The sequence below is a fragment of the Melanotaenia boesemani genome, chromosome 6 (assembly GCF_017639745.1).
Source record: "Melanotaenia boesemani isolate fMelBoe1 chromosome 6, fMelBoe1.pri, whole genome shotgun sequence".
Classification (NCBI taxonomy): Eukaryota; Metazoa; Chordata; class Actinopteri; order Atheriniformes; family Melanotaeniidae; genus Melanotaenia; species Melanotaenia boesemani.
The window spans coordinates 15,961,007-15,977,372 of NC_055687.1; the positions used below are offsets into that span (position 1 = coordinate 15,961,007).

Sequence of the window (16,366 nt, forward strand, 5' to 3'; positions counted from 1 at the left end):
ATTATTATTATTATTGATAAGATGTAACACAATTAAATATGTCAATTGACATTTTTTTCAATCCAGACTAAGAATGTCTCACCTGAGAAAGTCAAATAAATTAATAGATCTATATATCATTTTTCTGAAATTAAATTGTTACCCAAGTGTTTTCAGCAAAATATGTTCAAGCCAAAAAAAAAAATCCCTGATAAACAACCTATGACTGTTACATGTTTTTGTGTAGTATTGTTCTGTTTTGTAAAGAGTTTCATCAGAAAATTCACATTTTATACACTGTTGGTGTGACATGTTTATCACGAAGTTAATGGTAACAATAAGAAAGTTGTGGATTACATCATAGCCTATGAAGCAACAAAGTGGAATCTCTAAACTTAAATACAAATGCAACTAAAGCTGAGAATTCATGTTACCTTCCACCATTACTGTACATATAACTGACAAGAATAAATCCTACAAAAAGATAAGCAAAGTATATACATGGTAAAAAGCAGCATTTTTATTTAAATGTAAAGACGCAGCAGTTATCACACAAGTTGTCTTGAGCAATTCCATCCAAAAGCATTTTGTGCACAGTGTTTGGTTTTAATTTATCATTTCAATCACAAATTTCAGCTACAGCAGATTATTTGAGAAGACAGCTTTCCACAGTGGCAGGTAAGAACTACAGTGTATGACATTTGAAAGTAACTACATCTGGTTGAAAAAAAAAATCTGTAAATCCTTCTTTAACAATTTAGGCATATCAAATGACATCAGCTTCAAATATCTGTTATTTTTTTCATGTGCCAAAGAAATTTATGGAACATAAAACAAAGAGAGTTACTCCATGGCTCTTTTCATCCTTCATTCTGACTCCAGTCCAAAAGCTTCTCTTACATCGCCAGTGACTACATCCACCATCATCATAATTAACCCCCCTCCAAGCCTGAAAACATTGCCCACTCCATTCCCACTTCTCCACACTAACCCCCCAAAACCCTGACCCACAGCTTCTGCTTGTCCGCCCATCTCTGATATCACTGTTCCCACATAGCCCTCACATTGCTCATACAGCCGCCCCCCAAAGAACTTGGTCACTGACCAGGTGTTTTCCAGTGCGTCCCCAAATATTCCTACTGTGTCTCCAGCCAGTGTACCCACGCCTGTGCAGCCAGTATGGCAGCTGTTCAGCAAGGCCCCCAGCATTGAGGAGGAGCAGTAGTAAACACTAGAGAAGCATGTCTCGCTGATTCCTAGCAACATTTCTGCTGCTGATCCCATGTAAGACAAGATGTCAGAGGTGAAAAGGTGAACCAGATCGAAGGTATTTCCAGGCAGGGCAGCAAGAACTCCAAGTTCCTCCTGAAGAACGTAGGTCACCTGAATCAAGACAAGTGGTGTCAGTTTTATTGTTCATTTCAAAAAGTTAAAACAGAGAAAAATATGGCCATAAACCTGGAGCTAAAGGAGCATATGACCACACCTCATCCACGTCTGTAGGAAGGAGCAGACAAGTATGAGGACATGTACTGAAAGGGTATTTCTTTTCTTTTTCTGCCCATTTTTTAACCATAGAAAGCTGATGCAATGAATGATGGCACAAGAGAACTGGCTCTTGTTTTGGCATTTTACTTTTTTCTTGTGCTTATTTTGAAAACTTCCTAAAACATAAAACTTGAGGATGCTGTTATTCGTTCTATAATTAGTCATTAACCTCAGCATTCAATTGTTATTATGACACAATAAATTTCTGAGAAAGAACTACCTGTGCCTTGTCAAATTAGAGGGACACTCTACCAGTAATACAAAAGAAGTTCATTTTCATGCATCATGAGCAGACATGGCAGAATAAAGTGTGGACCCCTTAACACTGAAACCTACATCCTCCAATCAAACAGGCTTTTAGTTAGACAAGGATTTTTATGACTGTGTATTCATGTGTTCATGAGTTTTTATTGTCTTTTATGTATTTTGTATGTATTTTTGTTTTATTTTATTGTAAAGTACTTTGTGGTTTTTATCTGTAAAAGGTGCTATAAAGATACAATTTCCTTCCTTCCTTCCTTCCTTCCTTCCTTCCTTCCTTCCTTCCTCCAAGAAGGGATGGCTGGATAAACTAGAGCTTTGCCGATAAAAATCAAAGCATCTGATCTTTTGCAGCAGTCAATTTTCTAAAAGTGTGATTCCAAACTTCTTTAAAACCCCTTTGTGGGGTTTAAATGTTTCAGGATTAAATGTTTTAGTCAGTGGTATCACCTGTTCGGGTAACTGTGTGATGGTGGAGAAGACAGGTCGCAGAGGAACTTTGAGGATGGACAAGGTGGTGGACAGGATGAAGTTCAGAGCGCTGGTGGAATCTGAGTCTGTGTCCTCTTCTTTACCAGTTTCTTGGTCATCATGGGATAAATCACTGCTGCTCAGGGAAGCATCTGTTGTGGTTCCTTGTGGAAGCCTGGAAACGTCAGCTTTATCTGAGCAAACATCAACATCAGCCGACTGTTCGCAGGATTCGCTTCTTTCTGTTACGTCTTTATTTGTCTCCAACTCAGCATTTCCGGAATCCACATTTGTAGCATGTTCCTCTATTTTTTCTGTATTTCTAGAAAGCCCCTTACTGTGAAGGCTCTCTCTGATTGCAATCGTCTCCCCTTCTCCTCCTCCACAGCCTTCAAAGAACAGCTGTGTAACTCCTAGCATCTCCTCCACCTCCTTTATGCTCACTTGTCTCTCCTCCTCTCCTGTCTCTTTGATTAACCCCACACTGAAGCCTCCTTTCCCCTCTGGATAAGCGCAGCACAGTGCAGACCACAGTGGTGTCGTGTGACACTCATTTCCATCCTCAGTTGCCCCAAGTCTTCCTGCCCCCAACAGGATGTAAATATCACCCCCTAATGTGCTGCACTTGGGGCTGATGCTTGATGTTACCAGTCCTGTGACTGTTGAGTCCCATTGTTGAAGAGGGGACTCTGTGGGTGAGACTAGATGAGATGAATCCCTGTCTCCTTTGAGAAGAGCTGGGACTCCTACTTTGATGTGGTCCTCTTCTTTCTCTGTCTGGTAGGAAAGAGTCAAATAAATTGTTGAATTATGAGCAAAAGAAACTAACATGCATTTGTTGGTTCAGTTCAGATTTTCACTTATATGTCAATATTTTTTTACAGGTTATGGAGTTATTCTCCACTACAGAAGATAATGCTCCTGAGATACCTGAAATATTCAATCAGCAGTCCAGGCTTTTTATTTTAACTTGTCTTGATCACCATTTAAAAGATTTGCAAAACAGCTGCCTATTATCTCATCTGGCATCTTATAACAAAGAATAAGTAGGTGACTTGCACTCTGTACTTTTTAGCTCATTAGTCAAAGCAGACTGGGAATTTGAGGCATGGAACCTGAGTCAGTTTCACACAACAATCTTTTAAGCCCGATTTTAATGCTGGAGACAAATTTCTGAGGTTGCAGATCAAATATCCAGCATGCTAGACATTTTAGAGAAGTTGTGGGGGAGGAGTTGATGAGTGATGTGACGGGTAGAGCTACAGCCAATGATCTGGTGAGAGGATGCAGGAGGGAGAAACTCATAGAAGGAAAACTACAAACAAGCATACATCAAATACTGCAGAGACCATGACAAAGAAAGTATGGTCTGCTTGGATTCAGGAAATTATGCAGAGCTTGTTTGAGCTTAGATGAAAACATCCATTTAACTTTCATTTTTGCAGGTTGCAATATCATAGATAGAGATGGCAGGATGAGAAACTGATCCATTTTATTTGAGCACCAGGAGCTAATAAAACTTGCCTACATATTCTTAACAAGGCTGCTTGATAAAGTCCAGCCAGACCAGTTGGGAGTTGAGACTGGCAAAAAATCTTACAACCCTCTGCCACCCAGCAGTCATGTAGCACAAATGTACTCTGACTTCAATACCCCTCTTTTCAATACAACTACATGGTGCAGCATGCACAATATTACAATCAGATGCAGCTGAAAATCATGTACTCTGTAGTCCAGTTATTGGGTGGTTTGTTGGTCACTTAGATGAGTTTTTATATGCTTATACTTTTTGTGTATTCACAGAGTTACCTGCTCATTTTAAGTCAGGTCAGGTTTATTTATATAGTACATTTCCAACAGGTTGATGCTGACCAAAGTGCTTTACGAACTACAACACATCTAAAATAAAATAAAGAAATAATAGAGCAATAAAGTAAAGCAATTAAAACAATTAAAAAAAACTAAGACAACAACAACTAGGATGGTTAAAAAAGAACAAATGTTTAGTTCAACTTGTCATAAAAGCCAGTCGATAAAAATGTGTCTTTAAGAGAGATTTAAAATGTTCCACTGATTGTGCAGATCATTTAAAGGGAGGTTGTTCCAGAGTCTGGGGTCTGCCACAGAAAAGGCTGTGTCACCTCGAGACTTAAACTTGGTCCTTGGAATGGATAACATCAGCTGGGAGCTGGATCTCATGGATCTTCCTGAAGCCTTAATAATAGTAGCTCAGACAGGTAAGAAGGAGCTCGACCGTTTAGTGCTTTAAAAACAAAAAAAAGGATATTGAATTGGATCCTGTAAGAAACAGGAAGCCAATGTAGAGATGGTGTTATGTAACCGTGGAAACAGTACTTAATCACAGCACTTGCTTTATTACTGAAGTATAAATAACGTAGTACTTAAACTAAAATTGAACATTGATGAAAATATGAAGAATTTATATAACAGTATGTATTCTGAAGAAAAGCCGCACCAATAAATTATATATTTATATATCTATATATATTGTTGAGACTTGAACAGTTATTTATTTGTAACTATATGAAAACTTTTAAAATGCTGCAATGCTACCATGATGCTAGATCATGGTACGTCCCAATTGGACACCAATCTTTTTGCAAGGCCTCACCACCCATACAGTACATTTAACAATACTGTACACTACTGGTCATACGTTTTGGGAAACTTTATTACTAAATCCCATGGGATTTAATGGGATTTATAATGTTTTTTTTATTGCTAATTATGATAGCTCCATGTTAACTACAGATGTCAAAAATACAGTTGGTTTAAAAGATTATTTTCCTCTGAAATGTACTGGAAAAGAAGTAATGTCATGTTTAATCAAACCATTCAAGAACAAGTACTTAAGCAAATTTGTTTACTTTTAATAAAAGGATTTCTTTTTTAAAATTAGCTCCACTTTAAATAGTGTGATAAATGTGTCCTTACCAGAAGGTCTTCCCCTTCCTCTTCTTCCCTCTGTGTCCCTCCATGGCTGAGATGGAAGGCAGAGTAGACAGCTGTGTCACAGGTCGGTCTGGACAGAGTGGCAAACGCCTGTCCCCCGGGCAGTCTGTGGCAGAGTGGGTGCAGCAGCGGCCCTGCAGAGGCTCCCTGAGGAGGCGTCTGTCTGTAGAAGCAGTCGCTGCAGAGGGTGAAGTCTGACTCTGAGCTGTGCTCAGCTGGAAGAGACAGGCCCAGGCCCAGCACTGCCAGCAGCCACACAGCCGCAGCAGCTGCACTAACAGCAGCAGGATACAGCATGGTGGTGGTGAGCTCAGCAAATCCCCCCTCTCTCTCACAAATACACACTCAGACAGAGTGAGAGGGAGAGGCTTATAAATTATCCAGTGGTTTCCGTGTATAGATGGAAAAGATAAGGTGGCCAAGATTGGCTGCTGATGGTTTGCTTTTCCTCACTCTCTCCTTGCTTCCTCTTCCAGTTTTTCTGCAACCATGCCTTCCTTCTTTTATTGTCAGCTCTACTCTGACAGGATGAATCTATGTTTGCAGGCACAATCTTGCTTACTCCTTCATTTGCCTTTCCCTGACAGTCTCGCCCCCCTCTCTCAGTTCCACCCTCTGACTCGTCCTCTGGCTGCACCTCCACTTCACCCCTCCCTCTCATACTCTTTGGTTACACCTTTAACTCTCATTGCTGTTATGCCCACACCTATTACCTACCTGTAAGTCTGCATTCCCAGCATTTGTATTTGAACAAGTTTACTTGATTGACAAACCCGTGAAGTTTGTTATTCTTTGTATTACACATTCATTTGAGCGCTGACTCAAGTCAGTTCCTTTGAAGTGCTTTCAAAACAAGCAGAACTTCTCACGTAAAACTCCAAAAACATGGGAGTGTATGAGATCTGTTCATGAAATCTTCATTAAACCTTAATCCTGACAGACCTAGATTCACGGGGTCATTGTGTTCTCTAAAGGTCAGTGATTCCTGAAATCTAACTTCTCAGACATAACACACACACACTTTCGTGGCTCATAGACTGCAGCCTCTAATGTAAAAAATATTCCTGTTGAGACATGAGGTTGGCACTGACTGAGCTTTACAAAACCAGCAATGTGGATGCAATCTCATTTCTAGTAATTAGAATGTTTAAGAGTAAACAGCACTTCCTTGACATCAAGAAGAGGTAACGCTCTGCCAGACAGCCTTCATGTTGCTCACCCCCAACACGAGCCAAAGACCTGGGCTCCTGACGAGTAGTGTCAGATTCCTCTGCAGAAAGGTCAAGCAAGCAAAGAAAATCCTTTGCAATAACCAACATGCACTCAAAGTTTGCATGAGGTTTTTGTGGTGATACTTTGCAATGGAATGAGTTTTTTGGGTGTGATGCTTTGGGTGGGGCATCAAACTATACTACAAAATATGTGCAACAGCTTTAAAGCTTTTTAGCTCACTCCACATTTACAATGCTGCGAAGTTACTTCAGTCAAACACAATTTTTTTTCTTGTTTTTATTTATTCATTTATTTACTAAAAGGCTTTTGTGGCAGATGTGAACAAAAAGACGAGACAACATTTTAATCTAAATTAAAGTGAGATAAATTATTTATTATTACTTATGGGTATAAAAAAAATACATATTCATAAAACAAAAGAAGTCATTTATTAAATCTGGTACATCAATTTTTTTTTAATTACAAATTAAAGATATCAGAACTGTTTGTGGGTAGTAAAACAAAAAAATCTGAATTAAAAACTGCTAGGACGTCTAGATTATCAAGTAAGAGGTGTCAGAAAGTACAAAAGAGATATCTCTGAAAGAAAAACTTGGTTGTAGATTGATAAAATCTGCTCTTGCAACAGAAAAACTGAAAATTCTAGTTCAATGTATCTAACAAACCCTGGATTTTTCTTAAAAGTTGTAACTTTTACCCTTGTCACAGCTTTATTTCTCAGCATAATATTAGAGCAACAATATTTTCCTAAGATTAGTGGAGTAGACAGACTGCAGAGTAACTTAAATCCACAAGAGGGAGCTTACCTCTCCTTTTAAGATAATGGAATACACCTCTTGGTGAAGAAATACATTGATTCAAGTACGATCTTTCACCGTTCACACACACAAATACATAAACCTTTCCATTCCCTACCATTAAATACATCTAAACACTCAGGTTCACTCATTAGGGATGTCAATAACGAGTTCCGCCTCGTCTCCCTCCCCTCTGTCCTCATCTCCCCTGTCGCTGTCTACATCGCTCTCACCCTCCTCTTCAGCTGCATCTCCACACAGCATCTGTCTGGGAACCCAGCTGAAGGGGCCGCTGGCTGCTGGGGTTGTCGCAGGGGCTGATGGGTAGTTAGCCGTCATTGGAGCAACAACCTGAGGAGATTGGTTTAAAGCAAAACATGTCAGAAATAACATGGTTAGGGCGGGAGACATTATAAAAGAGTAAGGAGTGCAGATGAATGGCTACATCACATGTGTAAAGTGAAGGATGACAAAACGTGAACTACATTTATGGACTCAGTGAAAAGCCAAGCTTCAAATAAAGTAAGGGCCTGAATCTATGACAACAGAAGAGTCCTGAAACATCATTTTAGATGATGTTTCAGAAAAAAATAATCATACTGTAAAGATTTTTAGGTTTTAATTTTTCATACTTATGCTTGTTCTCCCACCTATTAATCAAATGGATTTTTTTCTATGTTCAGGCTTTGAGGAATAAACATAGTATCTCTTTCACCATCATTACCATACAGTATCTGAGCATGTCATGTCCCCCTCTCACCTTCCCCATGGTCTCTTTCTTGTTTTTAGGCGCCTTTGTTTTTCTCTCTTTCTTCATCCGCTCAGCACGCGGTGCCAAATACTCTGGTGGGAAGGGCATCTGCCCATCACACGCAGGCGCCAAATTCCAAAATGACCCCACGAGCACACATGCATATAGTCACAAGCAGTTTAAAAGACAGACAAGACACACAAAAACAAAAACAAACATGTACAGAGGAATGGACAATACAAAGACAGTGATGCCATTATATAACAAATCTAAAAAAGAAATAAATAAAAGACATGAATAAAATGATAAATCATTAAAACAATGTTAAATAAAACAAGGATTATGTTTGGCAATGAAAAGATGACAATGGCAGCAATGTTACAGTTGCTAAGATACAAGAGGGAGCGATGGAAACTCACAGTGTTGAGGTAGGGTCCAGCACCAGATGCCTGCAGAGGATTTACTCCAGGACGGGTTAACAGCGAGAGATGAGGTGATGAAGATGAAGAAAGGCACACCCCGGGACTACTTTTTCTCCTAAAAAGAGTTCCGGAGAAATTTGGAGAATTTCTCAACATGCTCAATGTAAACTTATTTTGAAGGGCAACTGAATTCTTATAGGATGCACAAAATCAAAATCACAAGGGAAACTCCAAACTAGCATCCGTTCACTGAGCAGCTGTTCGTGGCACTTTATTGATCTGATTTGTTGGTACAGACTGTCACAGAGAGATGCTTCATCTAATCACTCAAACTTCTGAATGAATTTCTATTTTTCCCCTTTGGATTTTTTTCTTCATTATCTTGTTCTCCCCAAAACTGAACTACAGAGTAGATATATAAGAAACATTAGTCTAATGAAAAACTAAACCCTGAGAAATCACCCACAGAATTGGATCTGCTGAGTGGAGAAGTTAAAGCTCTGCTTAGAAACTTTGGGTCTAGACATAGAGGCAGCTAATACTTTGACATGCAATAGCCGTGGTTTCAGACCAAACCCCAGTAGCAGTTTTAGGAGCACTACAAAGAGCCCAAAGAACTGACCAAACCTTTCAGCACCCTAAAGCTGATCCCATCAACATGCAATGTGCCCAATAGAAACATCCAAGATAACATCCATCCAAGTCCCCTTCAAATAGTCCACTGTCAACATTCAAGTGACTCAGCTACACACTAAAAGGTTTGTGTTAATGACCTTACAGGCCAGAGCTGTCATTACAGTAAAAGAGGGATATATTTACAAAATCAGGTAGATGGTTTTAATGCTGTGGCTAATTCGTAAATATTCTTTTTATTTTCCAATCTTGGCAATAGTTTTTAGATTAAGCACAGTTCACTAAAATATTTTTTATAATTGAATGAAAGATAAAGAAAGAAAACTGATTTTCTTTTACATAATATAATGGCATGAATCTGGATGAGCTCTAAAAGACAATGTCCTCATTTATAAATACAAGAGCTTACAGATAACATTGGGTTGTAAAATAAGTCGGTAAAGTAAAGTTAATGAGAGCTAAACCTTACATTTAGCTTACATTTTTTCAACATCTTCAGAGAAGCTGCAGATGACCTTGAAGTTTTAATTCATTTTCCATTTTAACTATTTAAATAGCTTACTTACTTCTTGGCCCCATCTCGTTCTTTTTCCCTCTCCCTGAGCCCCTCCACTTCACTGTTTTCTGAAGAAACAGTTGCATCTGAGTCTGGAGAAGAGGAGACACACACACAATCTTGATCTAGCAGCTGAGTGGAAACAACAAAAGTTCACATGTCAACATACTGCATGATATTTCATATCTACCTGAGGAGTCCTCATCTACCCTCTCATACTGTAGCAACCGGTCCAAGAGAAAGCTGGAAGAAAAAAAATCTCAAGCTGAATTACTTTTGCACTTTAAAACTTAAAGATCCTGACTTTTTTTTAGTAGTAATGTAATGTAAGCTCACCTTTTGTCCCTTGAAACCTTCAGCAGTTTCCTCTGTGCTCTCCTCAACTCCTCCTGAAAACATTCCTGCTCCTGGAAAATAAACCAAAAGAAAAAAACTCGTCTGAAAAATGTAAATGTATTAGTAAAATACCAAAACAAACATTTTCATTGTGGAAACTCTTACATAAACGAGAAACTTTAATTTTCGCTTGAGATTTTTGTATTTCCGCTTGTAATCCACTTCGACGTCCGCTTGTCCATTCATTTCTGAAATACAGAAAGGAAAAGCCCGTTAAGTCTTCCCTCTGCTAGCTGTCTGATGTACTGCAAGTATTAGCAATGTCATGTTTGTGAAATGATGTGGTTTTTGTTATCAGTTGGAAAAGGCGCTTAGCTAGCTATGCTAGTTGGCAATGCCAGATTTCAAAACTAGCCTGCGGAAAATAAAGTGATGCGGGTCTAACAGTCCATGGCAAACACGCTAGAAAAGACTTTTAAAATATGCACCATGACTAATCAATTTTAATAATAACACCGATAAAATCTTGGTTACCTCTTGACTTGGACTGTCTGTGCGACATGCTCTTGTTTACTGTCGTGACGTTATTTTCATGCGTCTTCTTCTACTACTACGCTGCTACTGCCCCCCTCCCCCCGGCACTTCTTCTACTTGTGTAATTCTGGCAGGCTAGTATCTTACAGCACTTTACTGCCTCTTGCAGGCTAGGAAGTTGCACTTCGAGGCACATCTATTTTACTTTTGTTTGAATGTATTCTGACTACTTTCTCTGTGTGGCAAGGACCCAGTGCAGACGATGAAGGCTGAACACCATGAGTAGCATTTTATTATTTTCCTGCAGGTTTCAAATTTATCTCCACTCATATGCTTTCCTCTGTTGGTCTGTAAATCCATATCACACAAATCCATAGTATTCTCATCATGACAGTGTCCTCTTTGAGTGCCCAGATAGTGCATCTTTGACTTTATTCTCTGTTGTATTGAGAAATTGCATTTTCCCTCTCCATGTTTATTCCACGTTTTCTGCTGCAGTTATTATTATTGGCTATTACCATGGTAACAAATCAGACATCCTGAAGTACTTATTCAGTTCAGAGCCTCTGTTAAGTGCAGTTGAGAGGTCAAACCCATTCCTTTCTGCAACACCAGGACCTCGCTTGTACAATTAAATTACTGGCTCCTGGACTCTAACTTGACTTTTTTTCTATAATTGTTTGTCTATATTAAGTGATTTATTTAAAGAGCAATGATGATTTTGTAATGAACTTTTTATTTCAGTTGTTATTTGAACCGAATTTGAGCAGGGCTGAGTCTAAGTCAACAAACAGTCTCACTACTCCTTCAAATGTGTGGCCATTAAAAGACCACAAGATAAAATCTTTCTGATATGTCTCCATAATGCTGTTGCTGATCAAACCACAGAGGAGTCATTAAATAAAAGTGAGCACAATAAAATATAATCATTAATTATTGCTGCAAGAAAATGACATTTTTGCCATCCAATGAATGCTTGATTAATTAAATAAAAGATGCAAAATAAATAAATGAACAAATAAATAAGATTATGACAAAATAGATATTATAGAGTTATTATATAACATTGTTCCTGCCGGCAGGAATGACCTCCTATCCTTGACGCATCAGAGCTGTAGACACTCATTTCTTTAATATCTGTGTGATATTGAGGATGTGACCTGTTGTTCATTGTATTAAGCAGCTTGTGCAACATTCTTCTTTGCACAGTCTCAGGGTCGGTCTGTTGGCTAATTACCTGCGGGATTGAGCGGCAGAGAAGAGCAGCAGCTATGTAACAATCACTCTTCAAAATCAAAATCTTTGCTCTGTTTTTTTTAATGTAGATTTCAGCCAATATGATCATAGAATAACTCAAATGCAGTAGCAGCAAGTGCTTTATTGTAATAAAACAAATAACAGGAGGTGTGCATATAAATAAGTTCATTAAGTAGTTGACAAACATGGAATAAACTGAAACTCCATGAAATTGAAATTGAAGCAAAAAAATGGCAGCTTTTTAAAAATTCTAAGTCAAGAAATATTTTCTTGACTTCGTGCAACCTGATTTGACATTTTACTGAATCACCTTGTGGGTGTCCTCTCCACCTACCGCATACAGTACTGCACTGGGTTTGCTGCTTAACCTTAGCTCAGCACAGTCTCTTCCCAAGGCCCAGTACCATGAATTATAGATGAAGAACATTTGCAGAGACGCTGCTTCAGTGCACATACCCATAGCCCATTGCCAGATCCACTGTGTGTGGTGTTGATGGGGGGTGGGGAAAAGATATACAAATTTAAGGTGAGTGGACAGGCCACCGTCAGACTGAAAAATGAAGGCACCTTGTCATACAGATTACAGTGCCCTCTTCTCAAACAGTATGAAACACAGCAAGTGAAATGTCATTTCATGCAGCTTCTAAAGTAAGTACTGTAAAAAAAAAAAAAAAAAAAGGCTGCTTTCATCTCCCACACATTAGACAGCCACCTAGTAAAAATAAGCATGGATTGTTTCCTTTCCAGGCAAAACCAACTGCTGATATGAAACAATATCTGACTGACTGGCTGACTCTCTTGTTGTTTCCAAAGACACTGGCTGACAGAAATAGATTCATCTGCGTCTGCTGCCATAAATCGCTGCTGCCAACCACTCAGCCAGCCAGCAAGCCCTTCTAGCAGTTCCAGTCATCTGTGTCTTTCCCACCCCTCCTTTCCCCACTTTTAATGGATCCATATATTCTCAAGTCAGGCTGTTGTTTCTGATCACCAGTGCTTGTCTGCTTATTAATTTTCTGTTTGTTTGGATGTATGTCCTTGTCTGATGGCATGTGTGTTTTTCTCCGTCTCACTGTTTCCTGTCATTGATGTGTTTTAATGTCCTTCACTTTGTCTCTCCTACTTTCTCCCCTTCATAACTTATATTTGGGTTTCTCAGAGATAGTTTTGTTTATGTTTTGCTGTATATGCAGAAATCTGGAATGTACCAGAACCACACCAAAGACACCAATAACAACTGTAACAAAAGACTTCTCTGTGATCACAAGGTAAGCTTCTTGTTTTATTGTTTTCATCTGCTTTATGTAGAACAACTGACAGGAGATGCATTTGTTTTGTATAATTAAATTCAGTTAGCAGACTTTAAATCAGTAACATTTCTGACCCCTCTGTTCTCCAATGTTCTGTTGCGTGTGTCTGTGCATGTGTGTTACAGGAAAAGCTTATCCAAGCTATTAAAAGAATCAAGCATGAGGTAGATGAATGCAAAGAAGCAGAAAGAGATACGTACATAGACTCGGTGGAAGTAGAGGTAAACTTGTTTCATTATTAATTCTTATTCTTTGTTAAAAATGTTTTTCTTACAATTCAGTTTGGCAGAAGTAAAATGAATAGCAATCTTTTTAAACTACTTTCAGCAGTAATAATTTTGACTTTCATGCTGTAATGTCTAAAAATGTTCGGACACTGGAACAATTTTCTTATTTTTACTGTTGTTGACTAAATGCTTTACTTTGAGGGTATTCACATCAACATTTGAAGAATGAATTACAGGAATTTCTTATATAAAACCACTTTTATCTTGCAAATCTTGCAAATGCCCAAATAAACAAATATATGATGTTAAACTTTTAGACTTTGTTGGGAATGTCACATCCCTAAAGAATAGGTTTTATTCTTTCTGGGTTTTGTTTCTTTCTTCAGTTTTGACTTCAGCTATTTAAAATTCTGCTTGATAAGATTGTTCATCTCTGGGGTGAAGCACTTTACCTTCATCTTGAGCAGACATTAAATCTTTAACCACTTTCTTTCTTCTGTTACATCATCACTAAATACTACTGACCCAGTTTCATTGGACGCCTATCCTCATTACACTGTTTTTACATGTTTCACATTTTTTATCAAGAGCCACTCCTACTCTTCTCAATTATTTTTTTTTATCTCCACTCATTCTGTTGCAGGTTCATTTAATCTGTCCACTGAATGCTGTTCCTGAAACAAGTCATTTCAATAACTGCATATAAACAGGATTTTGCATATCAGAGAGCTAAATTTGATTAAACCCCTCATTCAATATTAATGTGAAAGCTACCTTCAAACTCATATGCATACCACGAGTTTAACTCAACAATGTTTTAATTTAAAACTAATATCAAAATGATTGTGCCAGTGTTCAAATATTTCCAGACTTAACTGTGATTAAAGGATTTAAAATGTACATCTAAAATGTACACCTGCTACGCCTTCAGAACAGTTTTGATGAGCTGGAACGAGAAATCAGAGCCGAGTTTCAGAACCTCCACCGCTTCCTGGATGAGGAGGAGTGTAAGGACCTGGAGCGACTGAGGAGGGAAAAACAGAAACAAATGAAGTTGCTGAAGGAGAGGGAAAAGAAGATAGCAGCTCAAGCAAGAGACCTCGAGAATGCGATCACTGTGCTCAACAGCAAACTAACTGAAGAGGACAGCCCCAAGCTGCTCAAAGTGAGGAAGACATGAATATGCAGAGGTCACATCTGGTGGTTAATGAAGTTTGGCTTGTTAAGAGTGATGTAAATGCGCTAAGAGGTGATTTGGTAATGACGATATGGTTTTAAGATGACCAATTGCGTGAGCAAGGGACCGCTAACCATCTACCCTGCGCCTCTGGTAAAAATACCTTATGTATGACATGTGAGAGCAACACTTTCTAATTTAGAGCTGCTAGAAATCTTTTGACTCCAGGGTTTTATCTGAAGATGCCTTTGGAACTGCAGTAATTTTGTCAAATGTTATGCAACACTTTAGTGGCACTTGTTCAATTATAGACATTGATCAACTACACAGTTGCCTAAGTTTGCAAGAGAAAATCTATTTCACATTTAAAAGTGAAAGGACAAAAGGTAGTTCATGCACCAGTCAGCAAATAAGATGTAATGATGAAATTCTAATCTGTTTATCTTATTGCAGGAGATTCAAGAGCTCATAAAAAGGCAAGTTTTACCAAAGTGTGGCTTTTTAACTTTATATTGTTAAATAATTTGTCTGTCCTCCCACTCCAATTTATTGACCTTGAGTGTCTATACATGCATATTTGGCATCAGTCAACCTCCATAGTCCTCTCTATGTTACGTCCTACCACCCATCCTTAAGTCCTTCTTTCTTCTTACTTTTCAATCAGGTCTCAGGTCAGCGTTGTTCTTCCAGCAGAGGTGGACACAGAAGTTCGTTCTGGACAGTTTGTGGGTCCCATTCAATACAGGATATGGAAGCACATGAAAAGCTGCCTCTACCCAAGTATGGGCATGTATCTTATATGACATCAACACATGCAAATCAGCAGGATAATTTAATGTGCTCATTGTGTTTCTGCCTGCAGATATCACATCAGTCACCTTTGACCCTGAAACGGCCCACCCTAACCTGTCCTTGTCCCAGTCCTGCAATGCAGTTTGGTTTGATGAGGACAAAGACACTTCCGACATCCAGGCCAACCCACGTCGGTTCCACTATTATTACTGTGTACTGGGCCACCGGTGCTTTACCACCGGCCGACACTACTGGGAAGTGGAGGTGGGCAACAAGACAGCATGGAGGCTGGGTGTAGCCAGAGAAGATGTTTCCAGAGGTGAGATGGATGCTACAGGCACATCCAGCGGCCTCTGGACACTGGCTCTGAAGGGCGGATCTATCTTTGCCTGCACTGACCCAAGGCCTACTAAAGTCACTGTGTCCCTCCGCCTTTTCCGCATCGGTGTGTTCTTAGACTGTGAGAAGGAGGAGGTGGCTTTCTATAATGCTGTTACCATGGCACCTATTTACACGTTCTCCATGGGAACTATCATGGTTCCCCTGTTCCCCTTTTATAACCCATGTGACGCAGATGAAGGAAAGAACACTGCACCACTTAAGATATTTATACCTTCACTATAAAAAGCAGTTCAGACCAGCTTGAACACAAGTGGTACAAATAAAGAACAAATTTCTTATGAAAATTGTATTTTTCAATCACAATGCCAAACATTTTGGGATTCTGACTGCTGATCTGAAAAAAGCAGGATATTAAAATATATCACTGTAGATGTTAGTAACCTTTTGTTGGCATTTCACAAACAAATCACTTTAGAAAATAAGCAGCAGACTTATGTTAGTTGCAACCCTTTATACTGTATGTGCTCCCAGCCTGCTGAAAAGGGGTTGTAAAGTTCATCACTTTTTTGAAAGACAATACAAGTTGCTGCTTTATCATAAATTATTTCCTGCTTTCAATAAACTTCTGATGTAATTGTCATTATTAAAACTCTTTTGAAAACTGAGCTTTCGTGAATGTGTGAACTGGACTGGTTGATATTGAGGCTGTAAGAGATGGAAGGATCTGGAAGGTTGAAAGGTTGTCCACAGCCAGTGTAAACAGCTTT

The 16,366-nt window shown here is 38.9% G+C and overlaps 3 protein-coding genes across 4 annotated transcripts; 1 reads left to right on the forward strand and 2 right to left on the reverse strand.

Moving 5' to 3' along the window:
* Positions 1 to 479: 479 nt before the first annotated feature.
* On the reverse strand, positions 480 to 5,828 carry LOC121641048. Its single transcript, XM_041986911.1, has 3 exons — positions 5,215 to 5,828; positions 2,239 to 3,036; positions 480 to 1,362 (listed from the first exon to the last, which is right to left on the reverse strand). The coding sequence occupies exons 1-3, from the start codon at positions 5,527 to 5,529 to the stop codon at positions 847 to 849; spliced, it is 1,629 nt and encodes a 542-aa protein (XP_041842845.1). The 5' UTR covers positions 5,530 to 5,828; the 3' UTR covers positions 480 to 846.
* A 1,046-nt stretch (positions 5,829 to 6,874) lies between these two features.
* On the reverse strand, positions 6,875 to 10,588 carry ino80e (INO80 complex subunit E). 2 transcript variants are annotated; one of them, XM_041989141.1, is made up of 8 exons: positions 10,495 to 10,588; positions 10,126 to 10,208; positions 9,961 to 10,031; positions 9,815 to 9,867; positions 9,635 to 9,716; positions 8,433 to 8,550; positions 8,023 to 8,121; positions 6,875 to 7,613 (listed from the first exon to the last, which is right to left on the reverse strand). In XM_041989141.1, exons 1-8 carry the CDS (start codon positions 10,520 to 10,522, stop codon positions 7,407 to 7,409), a joined length of 741 nt encoding a protein of 246 aa, XP_041845075.1. In that variant the 5' UTR covers positions 10,523 to 10,588; the 3' UTR covers positions 6,875 to 7,406. The 2 variants fall into 2 exon arrangements, with proteins under 2 accessions (XP_041845075.1, XP_041845076.1); XM_041989142.1 differs by lacking the exon at positions 8,023 to 8,121.
* A 2,068-nt stretch (positions 10,589 to 12,656) lies between these two features.
* On the forward strand, positions 12,657 to 16,222 carry si:ch73-54f23.4 (zinc-binding protein A33). Its single transcript, XM_041988407.1, has 6 exons — positions 12,657 to 13,019; positions 13,187 to 13,282; positions 14,220 to 14,453; positions 14,919 to 14,941; positions 15,130 to 15,245; positions 15,328 to 16,222. The coding sequence occupies exons 1-6, from the start codon at positions 12,939 to 12,941 to the stop codon at positions 15,879 to 15,881; spliced, it is 1,104 nt and encodes a 367-aa protein (XP_041844341.1). The 5' UTR covers positions 12,657 to 12,938; the 3' UTR covers positions 15,882 to 16,222.
* The last annotated feature ends 144 nt before the right edge of the window (positions 16,223 to 16,366 follow it).

Bases quoted from the DNA above. Each gene is read 5' to 3' on its own strand.
- LOC121641048 (XM_041986911.1), bottom strand. From the start codon at position 5,529: ATGCTGTATCCTGCTGCTGTTAGTGCAGCTGCTGCGGCTGTGTGGCTG. The intron at 3,037-5,214 runs GTAAGGACACAT...CTTTCCTACCAG, and splicing joins AGGAAGGGGAAGACCTTCTG to ACAGAGAAAGAAGAGGACCA. The intron at 1,363-2,238 runs GTGATACCACTG...GTCTTGATTCAG, and splicing joins TCACACAGTTACCCGAACAG to GTGACCTACGTTCTTCAGGA.
- ino80e (XM_041989141.1), bottom strand. From the start codon at position 10,522: ATGTCGCACAGACAGTCCAAGTCAAGAG. The intron at 8,551-9,634 runs GTAAGTAAGCTA...AACTCTTTTTAG, and splicing joins GAACGAGATGGGGCCAAGAA to GAGAAAAAGTAGTCCCGGGG. The intron at 8,122-8,432 runs GTGAGTTTCCAT...TGTGATGGGCAG, and splicing joins CTGGACCCTACCTCAACACT to ATGCCCTTCCCACCAGAGTA.
- si:ch73-54f23.4 (XM_041988407.1), top strand. From the start codon at position 12,939: ATGCAGAAATCTGGAATGTACCAGAACCACACCAAAGACACCAATAAC. The intron at 13,283-14,219 runs GTAAACTTGTTT...CTACGCCTTCAG, and splicing joins TAGACTCGGTGGAAGTAGAG to AACAGTTTTGATGAGCTGGA. The intron at 15,246-15,327 runs GTATGGGCATGT...TTCTGCCTGCAG, and splicing joins GAAAAGCTGCCTCTACCCAA to ATATCACATCAGTCACCTTT.